The sequence below is a fragment of the Chelonia mydas genome, chromosome 21, assembly GCF_015237465.2.
Source record: "Chelonia mydas isolate rCheMyd1 chromosome 21, rCheMyd1.pri.v2, whole genome shotgun sequence".
Classification (NCBI taxonomy): Eukaryota; Metazoa; Chordata; order Testudines; family Cheloniidae; genus Chelonia; species Chelonia mydas.
In genome coordinates, this window is record NC_051261.2 from 13,253,633 (window position 1) to 13,266,680 (window position 13,048).

Sequence of the window (13,048 nt, forward strand, 5' to 3'; positions counted from 1 at the left end):
TACTATAGGGGGACACTTTGTGAGGGGATCGGGGAGCACCGCAAAGCACAGTCATGGCTGGCAAAGCTGAGAAAATGGAAGTGGCTAACAGACTAGGGGCGACTGGGAGCTGACCCCAATTAAGTACCAGCAAGCCTGTCTCTCCCTGAAGCGGGGGGGGGGGAACACGGTGGCTCACGGTCCTAAGTGCCCCAAGATAGCATCACAGCTGCTCCTGTTTTTCGTGCGACATCCCCGTTCCCCGAAGCTTTGAGTTACCCAGGCACGGATCGCAAGGAAGGAAGGCCAGGAGACGGCGCTTGGTAAGAAGAGACTTTTAATGGGACTCAGGTATGGTTGTTACAGTATCTCTCTCCTACCACAAATCTTCCTGCCGGCACAGGGTGTGCTTTGTAAATACACCGGCTATTTTCTACGTGAGACGACGAGTTCTGTGCTTTGCCCTGTACAGTAGGGGCTCCTCAGATATGTGCTTTCCAAAGTTTAATCACCACACACAACACACCGCAGCCACTCTAAGGGCTACACTCTACAGCTGGTGCCATCTCACCGTGCGGCACACTGGCCTAAAGGCCTTGCTACTCAGGGTCAGCCCTTGACTCACCAGCAACTAGACCTCTTCCTCACCTCCCTCCCCTGCTTCTTGGCCCTTTTTTCTGCTCCTCTGGGGCCTGATCTAAAGCTCTTGGACGCCAATGGGAGTCTATCCATTGTCTGCACTGGGGATCAGGCCCTTGGTTTCCAAATGCAAAGGATTCTGGGACATACATCAGGCACCATTCAAACATCAGAGTTTGCCACTCCCCAGTACCACGGTGCCTGCTAGGCTCAGGACAGGAAGACCCCATGCTTAGGACTGAGCCAAAGCTCACTGGCGTGAATGGAAAGACTTGCAGTGTAGACATATTCCTACAGACCTGACCCAAAGGCTTTGGGGATCCCCAAAGCCTTTGGGTCAGGTCTGTAGGAATATGTCTACACTGCAAGTCGTGGGGTGTTTGCAGCACAGATAGGCATACCCCTGCTCGCTTTAATCTAGCTGACATGGGTAACAATAGCTGTGTCAACATGGTGGCAGGGGCTAACAACGCAAGTACACATCCACTCTCCCCAGCGAGCTTGTCTTTGGGCAGCTGGCCCCTGCCAAATCCCAGTCCCCTGTCTTCATTCCTAGGATTACCCACGCTAGCTAATGCTAGCACGGCTATGCCTACCCACCTGCCGTGTAGACAGAACCTGCATCAGGTAGCTGGCCTGGTGGGTGTTGGGTTTGTAATGGCGCCCCACCTCACCTCATTCCCATAGGCTCTCACTGACTCGGAGCGAACAGAACCAGGAGCTGAGGAGCAGCTGGGGGTGAAGTAGGCAGCCCAGAAAGGTTCCCCCTCTACCAAGGGTCGTGGTGGAGTCTCCATCACTGACCATTTTTAAATCGAGGTGGGGTTTTTTTGTAGACAGTCTGCTCTGGGATTTATTTTGGGGAAGTCCTTCAGCCTGTATGATACAGGACTTCAGACTAGAGGATCACACGGGCCTTTCTGGCCTTGCAATCTATCAGCCTCTGAGGTGCCCCTTGCGGCTGCCCCCTTCGCCCAAGGACACCCCTGGCCAGGAAGCTTCCCCGCTAGGCAGAACGCAAGGCAGGGGATGCAGAGAGAACATCTGCAATAATAAACTCCACAAGATAGTGCGATTTGGCTCCCGTCGAAACGACCTGAGCAAAACACGAGCAGGCAGGGACTGTGGGACTGTCCTTTATAGGTAACGGCGCAGGGGGACGGCATCCCCCAGGAATACTGCACAAGGCCAGTAGGGAGAGATATGGAGACTCGCTCTCCCCGTTCTTGCGGTGGCAGCAATGGCATCCAGTCTGTATCGTTCCCAGAGGAACTACACCACCTATTCAGCCGCTCCCAGGTCCTGACAAAGACGATGATGATCTACAGTACATTACTAAAAGCACTGTGCTTGGGAATGTATTGCCGGAAACCATTACCTACCCCACTCACCGCCACCGGGACAGAAATACCATTTCGCAGAGGGGCTGGGCTGCCCACTCAGTCCTGCCCAGGGTTTAGCAGCGAAAGGCAAAAGCAGGGGTCTGTTCAGGGGACACTTAGATGAGTCAGACGCAAGCCCCTAAAATCCCAGATCTGGATTCTGAACATCTCCAAAGTTCAGATCTAGAGTTTTGTAAAGAACTGGACCATGTACTAAACCAGGACTGGGATTTTGACCTCCCCTCTCACCCAAGGTTGGAAGTGTTTAGATCTGGGGGTTATTTCATCCCCATTAAAAAGATGGGGTGTGGTGGGGCGGCTGCCCCACACAGGCAGCAGAAGGGTTACGGCAGCCTTGGCGAGGCTGCGCAGAAGCCAGCCAATCAGGAAAGGGTTTATTGGGAGAGCCAATCAGGAGAAGGCTTGCTGGAGCAGCCCATCTATAAAGGGCTGCTCCGCAGAGCAAGGGGCAGTCTCTTCCTGGAGGGCAAAGGGGAAGGACTGTCCAGGGCAGGGTTACAAAAGTGCTGGTAGCTCCCAGGCAGGCTGGGCAAGTCAGCCAGGCCTTAGAAAGTCAGTTCTTCCTTAGAGGCTGTTGTGCTTTTTGAAGTTGTATCCTGTGCTAGTGTGAGCCAGCCTCCCCGCAGCAGATGGGTGCGGTGCCAGCTAAGTGTCCCCTCGAGGCTAGGTGGGGACACTTTCTGAGAATACCCCTGATTGCTCCCCGATCCTCACTGACCCCATCCCGCGCCACTAATTCCACAGGGTTGCAACATATCACATTTTTGCAATCAGAAAAAAAAAAAAAAGTGCACCCGGTCATAATATTGATCATTGGCCATAAAACCCTGCAGCTGATCAGCTTTAACCCTTCCCTGGCCAGGGAGAGAGCAAGATCTGGGAACACTCCCTAGGCCACGTTTGCTGCTAGAAACAGACTAAAGTTGGTTGTTAATACAAACTGAAGAGTGGCTGGATTACAGAAAAGTCATAACGTAACACACACGTAGCATCTATTAACCATAACACACACACAGTGACGGCATATAGCACCTCACACTTAAACCCCGCCCCGAACCTAATATCTAGCAAATGCCACAAGCAACACTGTGTTTCCACAGAAAAAAAATGAAGGCAGCTCCCCCTGGTGGCTCCCCCCTGTGGGCAGTGTGGCAGGGGCAGTTGCCAATCACACACTAGAATAAGAAATTATAAATATCTCAAATATACAATGAAAATAGATCTGTACAGAACAGAGAATGAAAATAGCCCACGGGTCACTTTGGAACATGTTCGTCATTAAACAGAATTTACACCAACATTTACAGAGTAAATATACAAGAGAAATAGAATCTATAGATTATTATGTATATATGTATATAGGTGACAGAGTTGTTCTTTGCCTTTCTACCACCGCTGCTGACACACCACAAGAAGAGGAAGGGGGACTAAGTGGACTGGTTGCTGGCTCGAAAGTGTAACTCGGCAGTTGGCGGGCGAGATCTCTAGCTGGCATAAGTCAGCATTGTATCATTGAAGTGGCTGGAATGATGTGATTTTATACCAGCTGGGGATCTGGCCCCATTGACTCCAAATGGAACCACAGCTGACTGACATCAGCTGGGGATTGCTTGGGGGCGAACTGACTCTGATGGAGCGACGACTGATTTACACCAGCTGGGGCTCTGGCCCTTAACTCCAACGGCATGACACCGATTTACACCAACTGGGGATCTGGCCCCATTGACTCCAATGGAGCGACACCGATTTGCACCAGCTGGTAGCCTTGCCTGGTGGCTCTACCGACACAGACTGGGAAGGCTACACTGGGTATAATGCTTGTGCTCCTTGCTTGGGATCCTGGGGCCCGCGGGGAGTGAAAAGACCTGGAGGGGGAGAAACAGAGGGAGTTTGAAAGGACCCGCCCCCAATGGGCACATTATTCCATGACTGAGCACGAGGCAGTGCCTTGGACCTTTCTCTAAAGCAGCTGGTGCTGGGCCCTGGGGGAGGTGGACCCTGGTCTGATGAGGTGAGGCCATTCCTGTGTTCCTATGCACTGTGGGAAGGACAGAGAGAAAGGCACAGAGGGATGGAGAGAGGGAGGAGTGGCTTTGATTCTGAGGGCACATGGCCAGCTGTCCCAGCAGAAGCCCTCTACAAAGCTCCCCAGGTGACAGGGACTCCAAGCTGCAAGCAGAACGGGCTCGGTTCTGATGCCTTTGACATCCTGCTCTCCCCAAACCGCCTCTGACCTGCACTGCTGTTCCACCTGCTGCTCTCCATGCCCTGCGGAGTGGGGTCAGGTGGCAGGTTTGCAATTCCAGGCTGAGGCACTGCTCAGCTGAGCTATTCAAATGCCAGGCCTGATTCTCCCCTCAGTGCAAATCAGGGGTAACTCTATGGAAATCCATGAAGAGACACCACTTTAAATGAGAGCAGAAAAAAGGGGGGTCCCGGTCGCAGCTGGTGCAAATCATTGAAGTCAAAATGAGATTTCCACCAGCAGAGTATCTGGCCCTGTGTTTCTCCCATGAAGTTTGGAAAAGAGCCAATTCCTAACCCTTCTGATTCCCACTTGGGTTTAAATTCTCTCTCATCTGAGGTGGAAATTTCTTAGGGATGCTGGTGTCTACCAAGCTGCTAATGGACACAGGGAACTGGATCCTTCTAGGGCCATCCTGCAGCTGCTCCATCCCCATCTCGAAGGAAGTGCACCAGCCAGGCAAAACCAGCCTCAGATGCAAAGAACTCAACTCTGCACAGGGCACATTCGTCACTTTCACTCTGCTCCGAAGGTTAGCGGGGCCCACGTGGCGACTCCTAATGCATCGCCCAGGGAGACAAAGTGAAAAGGGAGAAAGAGTCTTCGCGATGACGGCCCATGGCACAAAAGCCAGAGGAAGGGACACGAGCCTTTGCGGCTTGTGGGAACCCAGTGGGTCCAACTGAACAGAAGTGAAATGGTGTTTGGGACACATTGGGTGCAAACGGGCGGGGGTGGGCCTGATTTGCATCTCACGCTGTCTGTCTAGCTGCAGTGCGTATACCCCACTAGTGTAGTAGCTGAGCCCGTCACAATCTTTTGTGTGTGTGTTGATCCTCAACCCCCGGCGAGGCAGAGCCGTGCTGTCACCGCGGGAGAACTGAGGCACAGGGAGACAAAGGCCCAGATCCTGAAAGGTATTTCGGTTGATTGCAATGGGAGTTGGGGGCCCAAATACCTTCCAGGATCGGGGCCTGAGGGACTTGCCTAAGGTCCCACAAGACGTCTGTGGCAGCGCAAGGAATGAAGGTCTGTCTCCCATATCGTAGGCTAACATCCTAACCCAGAGGCAGCGGAAGATCGCTTTGAATGGGGGTGGAGGGGTCGGAGGGGGGGCCAGTGAGCATGCAAAGCCGGTGTAACTTACCCCCCCGGGGCAAGCTCTCCAGCTGGTGTAAACTAGAGTAACAGTTGAGCTACAGTACCTTACACCACCTGGATTTGGCTCGTTGGACCCAATTCTGATCTCATCTACACCAGTGCAGATCAGGAGTGTCTCCACTGGCATCAATGGAGTTACACCAGGGTAAAAGCACTGTCGGATCTGAATCGGGCCTGCCTGGCATTCTGTGCGGACGTGAGCGGGTGCAGCTTCCGTTGAAAGCAATTGAAGCTGTACCCACGTAAGCTTGAATGCGACCCCAGCATATTAGGAGAGGGTTGAGAGCATAAAATAAAGTTGTTCTACTTCATCGTGGACCCGCTGGCTAGTTGTCTCTCCAGCTACGCGTCGTTCCGCCCCAGGGTACGTACGTCCCCCCAGCTGACCACCACACTGGTGCACGAAATTATGGCCACACTGTATCTAACCCAGAAGATCGCAAGGGAGAGGTACCCCTTGCCTGTGGTTGCTGAGTCATGTGACCTTACCTTGGAAAAGCCCCACGGGTGGCCTAGGGGAGAAGGCCCGATTTTTAGCACAGGGATAGGGAATCGGATGTCATGGGTTCGATTCCCAGCAGTGCCACTGCTTCACATGGTAACCAAGGCCCAGTCTGTGCCTCAGTTTCCCCACCTGTAAAATGGCTACGCCGGGGCTCAATTAATGTCCTTGAAGTGCTTCCAGACCCTTGGATGACAGGTGCAATAGAAGGGCCAAGGGTTACTATTTAAAGGCTCACAGGTTGCATGAGGGAAGTCTCAAAAGAGATGGAGCTATGGGTGGAAACAGTGCTAATGGAAACGAACGAAGCAGCGAAAAGCTCCAGGGCTTTTCACCCGTCCTTCAGTCTTCCCATGTTTACCCCGGAGGGGATCGGCTCTCAGCAGAGGGGAAAGCAAAGGATGAGAGGGGAGAAGGTCTCCCAGCCCTTGCAAGGACAAGGGGAGATCAGCCTGGCCTATGCGCTGGCATGAAATACCATCGAGCTGGCACTAAGTACAACAGGCATAAGGAAGGGCAGGTTAAAAATGGACTAAGGTCTTTAAGATCTCAGTGAACTGGTTGGATGCCAGCAGTTTGCGAGCTGATGAGACAGCAGCTTCCCCTGTCCCAGAGGGAAACTGGAAACAGGATCAATAAAACTCGCTGCCCCATTGAGACCCACAAATGGATGTGGGTAATGACTCTCTCTGCTCCCAAGGAGACCCTGCCCATCAGGAGAGGCCCTCCCTGCCCCCAGATAGATCCTAACCTCCCTCAGATGGATGGGAGAGACCCACAATTACTGCCCCTATCCAAGCCCTAAGTCTCACGGATGGGTGTGACAGACAGGGGCTCGCCACCAGAAATGCCAAGACCTGGCACTAACCTACAGGAGACTCCGTAACACAGAGTACTCAGCCGCTGCAAACTCGGCACGGAGCCTCTGAGCCAACTACACCCCTGCTGGAGGCCACTGACGTCTAAGGAGATACACCGGGGAGGACTTTGGAGCCTTGCTTGTAGATGCATGGAAGAAACACACACAGTCAGCTTCCGTTACACCCAGATGACACCACTCTAAATAAGGGTGGAATTTAGATCATGGAGGTCTATTTCCTCCAAAAGCTAGCCCAAGATTGTAATCAGAATCCAATAACCCCCGCTTCCCTCTACTCATCTCTGTATCTAGGAGGGCTAGGCTATACCATTCACCAGGCCAGGGGGTTTCTTTCACACAGTGCATTGAAAATGAAAATCCTGGGGCTGGAGCTTGCTCACAGTTACCCAGCTGCAAATCAGGAACGACTCCAGGGGTCACTCCTGATCTACACCCGTGTAACCCTGCTCAAATTCTGGCCTATGGGCATGGCACATGCTCACACACCTGAAATCGTGGTTGCACCGGAGGTCCGGTACCACTTGGGATGGAGTAACACTGTGTAATAAGTGGGTGTGCTCATTGCAGCTCAGTTTAGAATGAGATCCCGCCCCGCCCCGACTCCTGGGCATATTCCCCATGTGCGTCGAACCAACATCTATAGAAACACAACAGATACCAAAGGGTCAGCTCCTCGCTGCCGCTCACTGTAAAGCGTTGTCCACTCAAGATGAGTCTCCGCTGGGTAAGAAATGTCCACTAAAGCTGAGCTCTTTGCGTGTCTCCAGAGCTACAAAACCAAAGGACGTGCCACATTCACCGCCCCAGCGGACACCCCATCAGGAGATGGCTGTCCATCGGGCTATGAACATGGGTGGTCCAATGTGATCAGTGGAGTAAGAGCCATCTCTTCTCCTAACTAGAGGAAAACGAGAGGAGGGGGAATAACTCCAGGTTATAAGAGGAAACGTCTTTGGCTGTCACCTCATTTTGTATCCCTTCTCTGAACTCCCGATGCTTGGAAACCAGGAGATGCTTGGTTTGGTCTCCAATTTTCTCTGTCTGGAACCACACTGATCAAATTTATTGCAGTGTCTTGTTTCTTGTTTTGGTTTTTGTTTTTGTTTTTCACAAGAGCAGCTGACAAGGGGTCCTGCCTTTTTGACTGGAGATTGCCGAGAGGGAAATCCGACGCCCTCCCACAATCCCTTCTTCCCAACCTTGCCAGGGAAATGGCTGCTTACTTGCTAACATTCTAGGAAGGGTTTCTTCTTTTTTTCTTTTTGCTGCACAAACGGACACGATCCATTCCCCAGTTGCCTCCTTTCCTAGGTGCTGGGGGTGGGGGTGGGCCGAGGGCTGGTGGGTGGCCATCACAGTTCAGATTCAGGGGTGCTGGCCAAGTGGTACCCACTCCCATAGCGTCCGTTGGGTGCACTGCTCATCTCCATTGGGGAAGCGTTTCCCGGGCCCAGGTAGGAACGGTGCGTGGGCATCGGGGACGGGGTCTCGCTGGGCACTTTGCTCAAGATGAAGCGAGTCTCGTCATTGTCCTCCAGGTTGGAGATGTCCTTCATCATCCGGCCCTTCTTGTAGGTGACGGAGAGGGCGTTGGAGCCATCGGACACCAGGTGGAATTGACGGAGGATGAAGACCACGGGCAGTGGGAGGGTGGCCAGGATGATGAGAGAGATGAGGATGGCTACAGCCCACACTGGGTAATAGAGGAACTTCTCCGCAGCCTGGAAGAGAAACGGGCAGCATCACTACAGTGGACGTGAGTGGAGGCATAGAGGCACATAGGCAGATGACAGGAAGTTATCACTATGAAGTTAAGTTAGGCTCATAGAGGTCTTGGTCCTCCAGGTCCTAGAGAGGACCAGGACATGGTGTCTCGGGGAACTTAATAAAGGGAGGCAGGAGGCCACTGTCTAGCTCTCTGCCGATTCACCTGATGTCTGAGGGAAGGGGTACAGAGAGATCCATCTACTGTAGGTGTGTTTATCACAAAGGAAAACTTTCCCAGAGTCTGGTTGTCCCTCACCCATCGTCTCCTGCCAACTGTGTGGTCTACACACGAAGGAAAGGGCAGTTCAGAGCTTCAGGGACGGAGGTGGAGGTAGCCAAGAAGTCAATTCCAAACACAGTGGAAGCAGAGAATTCCCAACTGCTAACCTGGAACCAAACCGTCACTCACTGTTTACCCAGGCATTACGCAGGCAGACTTCCCACGAGGAAGGTGAGGACCAAGTGCAAACTGAGTAAGGGCCTCAGGGTTGGAACTGTGGAAGAGGGGACTCACTAAGCGCTGGCGTTCCTGTACTCACCTCCTCTCTGATCCAAGCACTGTAGCCCGGTGGGTTGACTCCAAGCTGGATGATGCTGGCTGTCATTAGCACAGCCATGCAGAGGGGAGAGATGTACTTCCAGGTGTAGAAGTAGAAGATGCACGGCCGGAAGCCCAGCATTTCTGTCAGTTCCTGCATGAATCTGGAGAGAAGGGAGAGGAAACCCAAATGGATGGAGCACAAGAGTCCTGCCTTCTCCTTTCCCACCACTTCAGGTGGAAAACTCCTACCCAGTAACCTCCTCGGTGAACTAAGCAATGGGTGACCCTAGAAAAGGTCAGAAGTCAGCGGTCAGCTTAGGTCCAGAGATCCAAAAGCTTTCTTAGCTTTTTGAAGCTCTTGAGGCTGCAGAGCTGGCCTGGGAAAAGTCCACACAAGGGACTCCTGGCCAGTCCCCAGTCACTCCCAGGAACAGCCACCTTGGGACTGCAGCATTCCTGATTCCGGACCCCCCCTCGAATCCTCAAGCGAAGGGAAACGAAAAGCAATGAAGACACGTGGAACCAAATATTTCAGACAGGGTTTGGTTCCAGGGCGGGGGTTACGTTTTCCCAATTATTTTAGCCGTCGGAAGACTTAGACCAAGTTCTAGATCCCCTCTTTATATCCGGGTGAAATGCTACGGCTTGCCTTATGTGCAGGAGGTCAGAGTCCATGATCATAACGGCCCCTTTCTGGCCTATGGGCTAGATTCTCGGTTGCCCTATGCCTTATGTAGTGTTGAACACCAAGCTGCAGTGGGCACAATGCACGACCATCCCGATCTGTACTTCTTTTGCATGGCTGAAGATGACTCCACCAATTGCAGGACCAGGTTGAATCTGGCCCTATGAGCTAGTGACTATCTGTCGACCCCTCCAGGGTTAGAACTCCTTGACGGGACCTCTACAAACGCCTTCAGGACTAGCCCATGCTCTGGTCCTAGCCCTGGAATTTGAGAGGGGGGTGGGAAATGTTGATCCCTGCCTCAAGCTTCGCCTATCATTGCTCCTAACCTTGAGGTGCCACCTTGGGACAGAGATGGGTGGCTTGGAACTAACCCCTGTGCCGTTACATATTTGGAGCAAGAGGTTAAAGGAGAAAGCTGAGGAATCCAGCCAGGCTAATAGAGGCAGCGGTGAGATTATTGCCGTTGCGTGAGTTCTTACTTCTTGGTGCCATAAATCCAGGCCACGGCAATGTTCTCCAGGATCACCACGACCATGAGCGGCAGCGTGGCGGAGTAATCGTCAAACATGGTGACGAAGTAATTCCCCGAGTGCTGCACGAAGATCAAGCCGATCAGGAAGGCGAAGATGCAACAGCCAACTGCAAAGAGCACATGGTCACCATCAGCATAGCTCCTCCAGGGGAACGCGGAACTCAGGGAGGGGGAAAAACGGGGTTCTGACAACTCCCCCAGGCTAAATTCATGCAGCCTCAAACCTGCTGATGGAATAGTAAATAATAACAACAAGCATTACTTAGCATTGGTGAGTCTGGCAACCACCTGTGACTGGCCACAAACCCATGCTAATGCACCGGTCTCTACTGTTGCCTTGTCCTCCCATGGTTTGCCTCTTTTGTCACCTGGGCCCATATCCTGCAAAGTCTTATGCACATGCTTAACTTTCAGCTCTGAGACCAGTCCCATTGCAATCAGTTGCAGGAGGAGGAAGGATGGTTCTGTGGTTCTCAGATAAAGATAGGAAGTTGATTATTATTATAATGATTTGCATTACAGCAGCACATAGGAGCCCCAGCCATGATCAAGGTCCCCTTGTGCGAGGCACTGCACATACATATTGTTAGACAGCCCTGCCCGGAAGAATTTCTCAAAGACAAAGGGCAGAAGGGAAACTGAGGCACAGAGCAGTGACATGACTTGCCCAAGTGGCAAGAGCTAGTCAGTGGCAGAGCCAGGAATAGAACCCAGGTCTCCTATGCCCAGTCTAGTGCCCTCCCCACAATTCATCTCCCTGTGCTTTGGGATTGCTAGGAACAGCAGGTGCTGTGCTAATATTAAATCATTAAATGCACTGAGGAGCTAGGGATGAAGGTGTATGTGACTTTGGTAGAAGGCACAGTGCGTGTGTCCAAAACACTCCGAAATGCTGAGGCCACTAAAGGTGCAGATCTAGATCTGTAACACCAAAAGTTTTGTGTCTGCAATTTCAGGTTCAGGCCCATCTCTGGTTATGACGTGACGTTCAATGTTGTTTGTAGTCATGGAGCCACAGCCTGGCCCTCCCAAGAGCAGAGGGAAGCAGGGTTCTTCCCACCTTCCATCATCTTTCCAACCCGCTCCCAACAACTGAACAGCCAATCCAGTGCCTAGGTAACCCTGGGCCTCACTAGATCCAGAGTTCCCTTCCTCCCCTCACCTCCCTCCCACATTCAGCCCCCTCCGCAACCAGGTTTTGCTCAGGATCCCTCTGGGAGCAAGCTCTGCTCCCCTGGTCCTGCTAACCTTGGGCCCTTCCTATAATGCAGACAGAGAGCTGAGGTACCTGTGCACGCTCCTAGGACATCCTAAGGTTCAGCCCTGCTGGTGGAGAACTTGCGTCGAGCCTCCTGTGTGAGATCCGACCGGGCCTCACAAGCCAGCCGATGCTGCAGTCTCCAACCCACCTTCTCAAGTCACCCTGCCCACCCCAAGGAAACGGAGAACCCCCTGCCCCCAAGGCAGAGTAGCAGGAAAGAACCTCACCTGTGAAAACTTCCTTCCGCACCTTGAAGGTGTCAATGATAGGGGTGGTGATACCTGCCATGGTCCCAATCATGCTGCCAAGCCCCAGGTTTATCAGCATCAGGAAGAACATCACAGACCAGAAAGGAGAAGCTGGGAAATGGGTCATGGCTTCGGTGAAGGCGATGAAGGCCAGGCCGGTTCCCTGCACTGACTGCATGGGTGGGAGAAGAGGGACAGCTGTGTCTGACTTGGGAGAGAAATACACTGGGGACATGTGCATAAAAACAGACATGCCTCTGCAAGCCCAACAGCCACACCTACACCTGACCCCCCACCCCCAGCCCCCTGAGCTACCCCTGGCTCTGAAGCGAATGCAAAGGACCGTCCCCAGGCACCTTGTTGAGCTCATCCTCTAGCAGGCAGGCATCCAAGCCCAGCTCCTTGAAGTGACTCTCCTTCACCGTCATGATCACTTGGTACATCTCGCTGTAGTCCTTGGCCGTGAGATGGGAGAAGTTCACGTGGGGCGGGATGAGGTCGTGGCTCAGGACGTGGCTGTTCAGGTATCCCAGGATCTTCTCAGTGTTCCTATGGGGAGCAAAGCCAGAGTCACCAAGGGAGCCCCCACCCTGCAATGGAGACGAGGTGGGATGTGATCGCCCCCTATGGGCCAGGCAGGGCACTGCGTGTGGAGGCGGGACACTGGGAACAAAGGGGGGCATCATCTGCAACATTCCCCCACAATGTAGGTGCACTGGGAGGCAACCCTGCCATCAAATGCACTGAGGGTGGTATACTCCCTGTCCTCCTGCAGCCGGTGCTAGCCTCCATCTCTGCAGCACTCGCCGTGAGTACAGGGAGAAAAGCTATCTTGGCTACCAACTGTAGACCACAAAAAGAAAAGGAGGACTTGTGGCACCTTAGAGACTAACATATTTCTTTGAGCATAAGCTTTCGTGGGCTACAGCTCACTTCATCGGATGCATTCAGTGGAAAATACAGTGGGGAGATTTTATATACACAGAGACCATGAAACAATGGGTGTTACCATACACACTGTAACGAGAGCGATCAGGTAAGGTGAGCTATTCCCAGCAGGAGAGAAAAAAAACGTTTTGTTGTGATAATCAAGGTGGGCCATGTCCAGCAGTTGACAAGAATGTGTGAGGAACAGTAGGGGGGGAAATAAACAAGGGGAAATAGTTTTACTTTGTGTAATGACCCATCCACTCCCAGGCTTT

The 13,048-nt window shown here is 52.7% G+C and overlaps 1 protein-coding gene across 3 annotated transcripts in view; it reads right to left on the reverse strand.

The window, feature by feature from the left end:
- Positions 1–298: 298 nt before the first annotated feature.
- Positions 299–13,048, reverse strand: part of SLC6A17 (solute carrier family 6 member 17) — a 54,494-nt gene continuing 41,744 nt past the window's right edge. For all 3 annotated transcript variants that reach the window (XM_043533637.1, XM_037885224.2, XM_037885222.2), the window contains exons 8-12: positions 12,203–12,395; positions 11,826–12,018; positions 10,285–10,444; positions 9,116–9,278; positions 299–8,530 (exon numbers count right to left, since the gene is read on the reverse strand). In XM_043533637.1, coding sequence (XP_043389572.1) covers positions 8,162–8,530; positions 9,116–9,278; positions 10,285–10,444; positions 11,826–12,018; positions 12,203–12,395 — 1,078 coding nt within the window. In that variant the 3' untranslated portion in view covers positions 299–8,161. The remainder of the gene's footprint in view (positions 8,531–9,115; positions 9,279–10,284; positions 10,445–11,825; positions 12,019–12,202; positions 12,396–13,048) is intronic.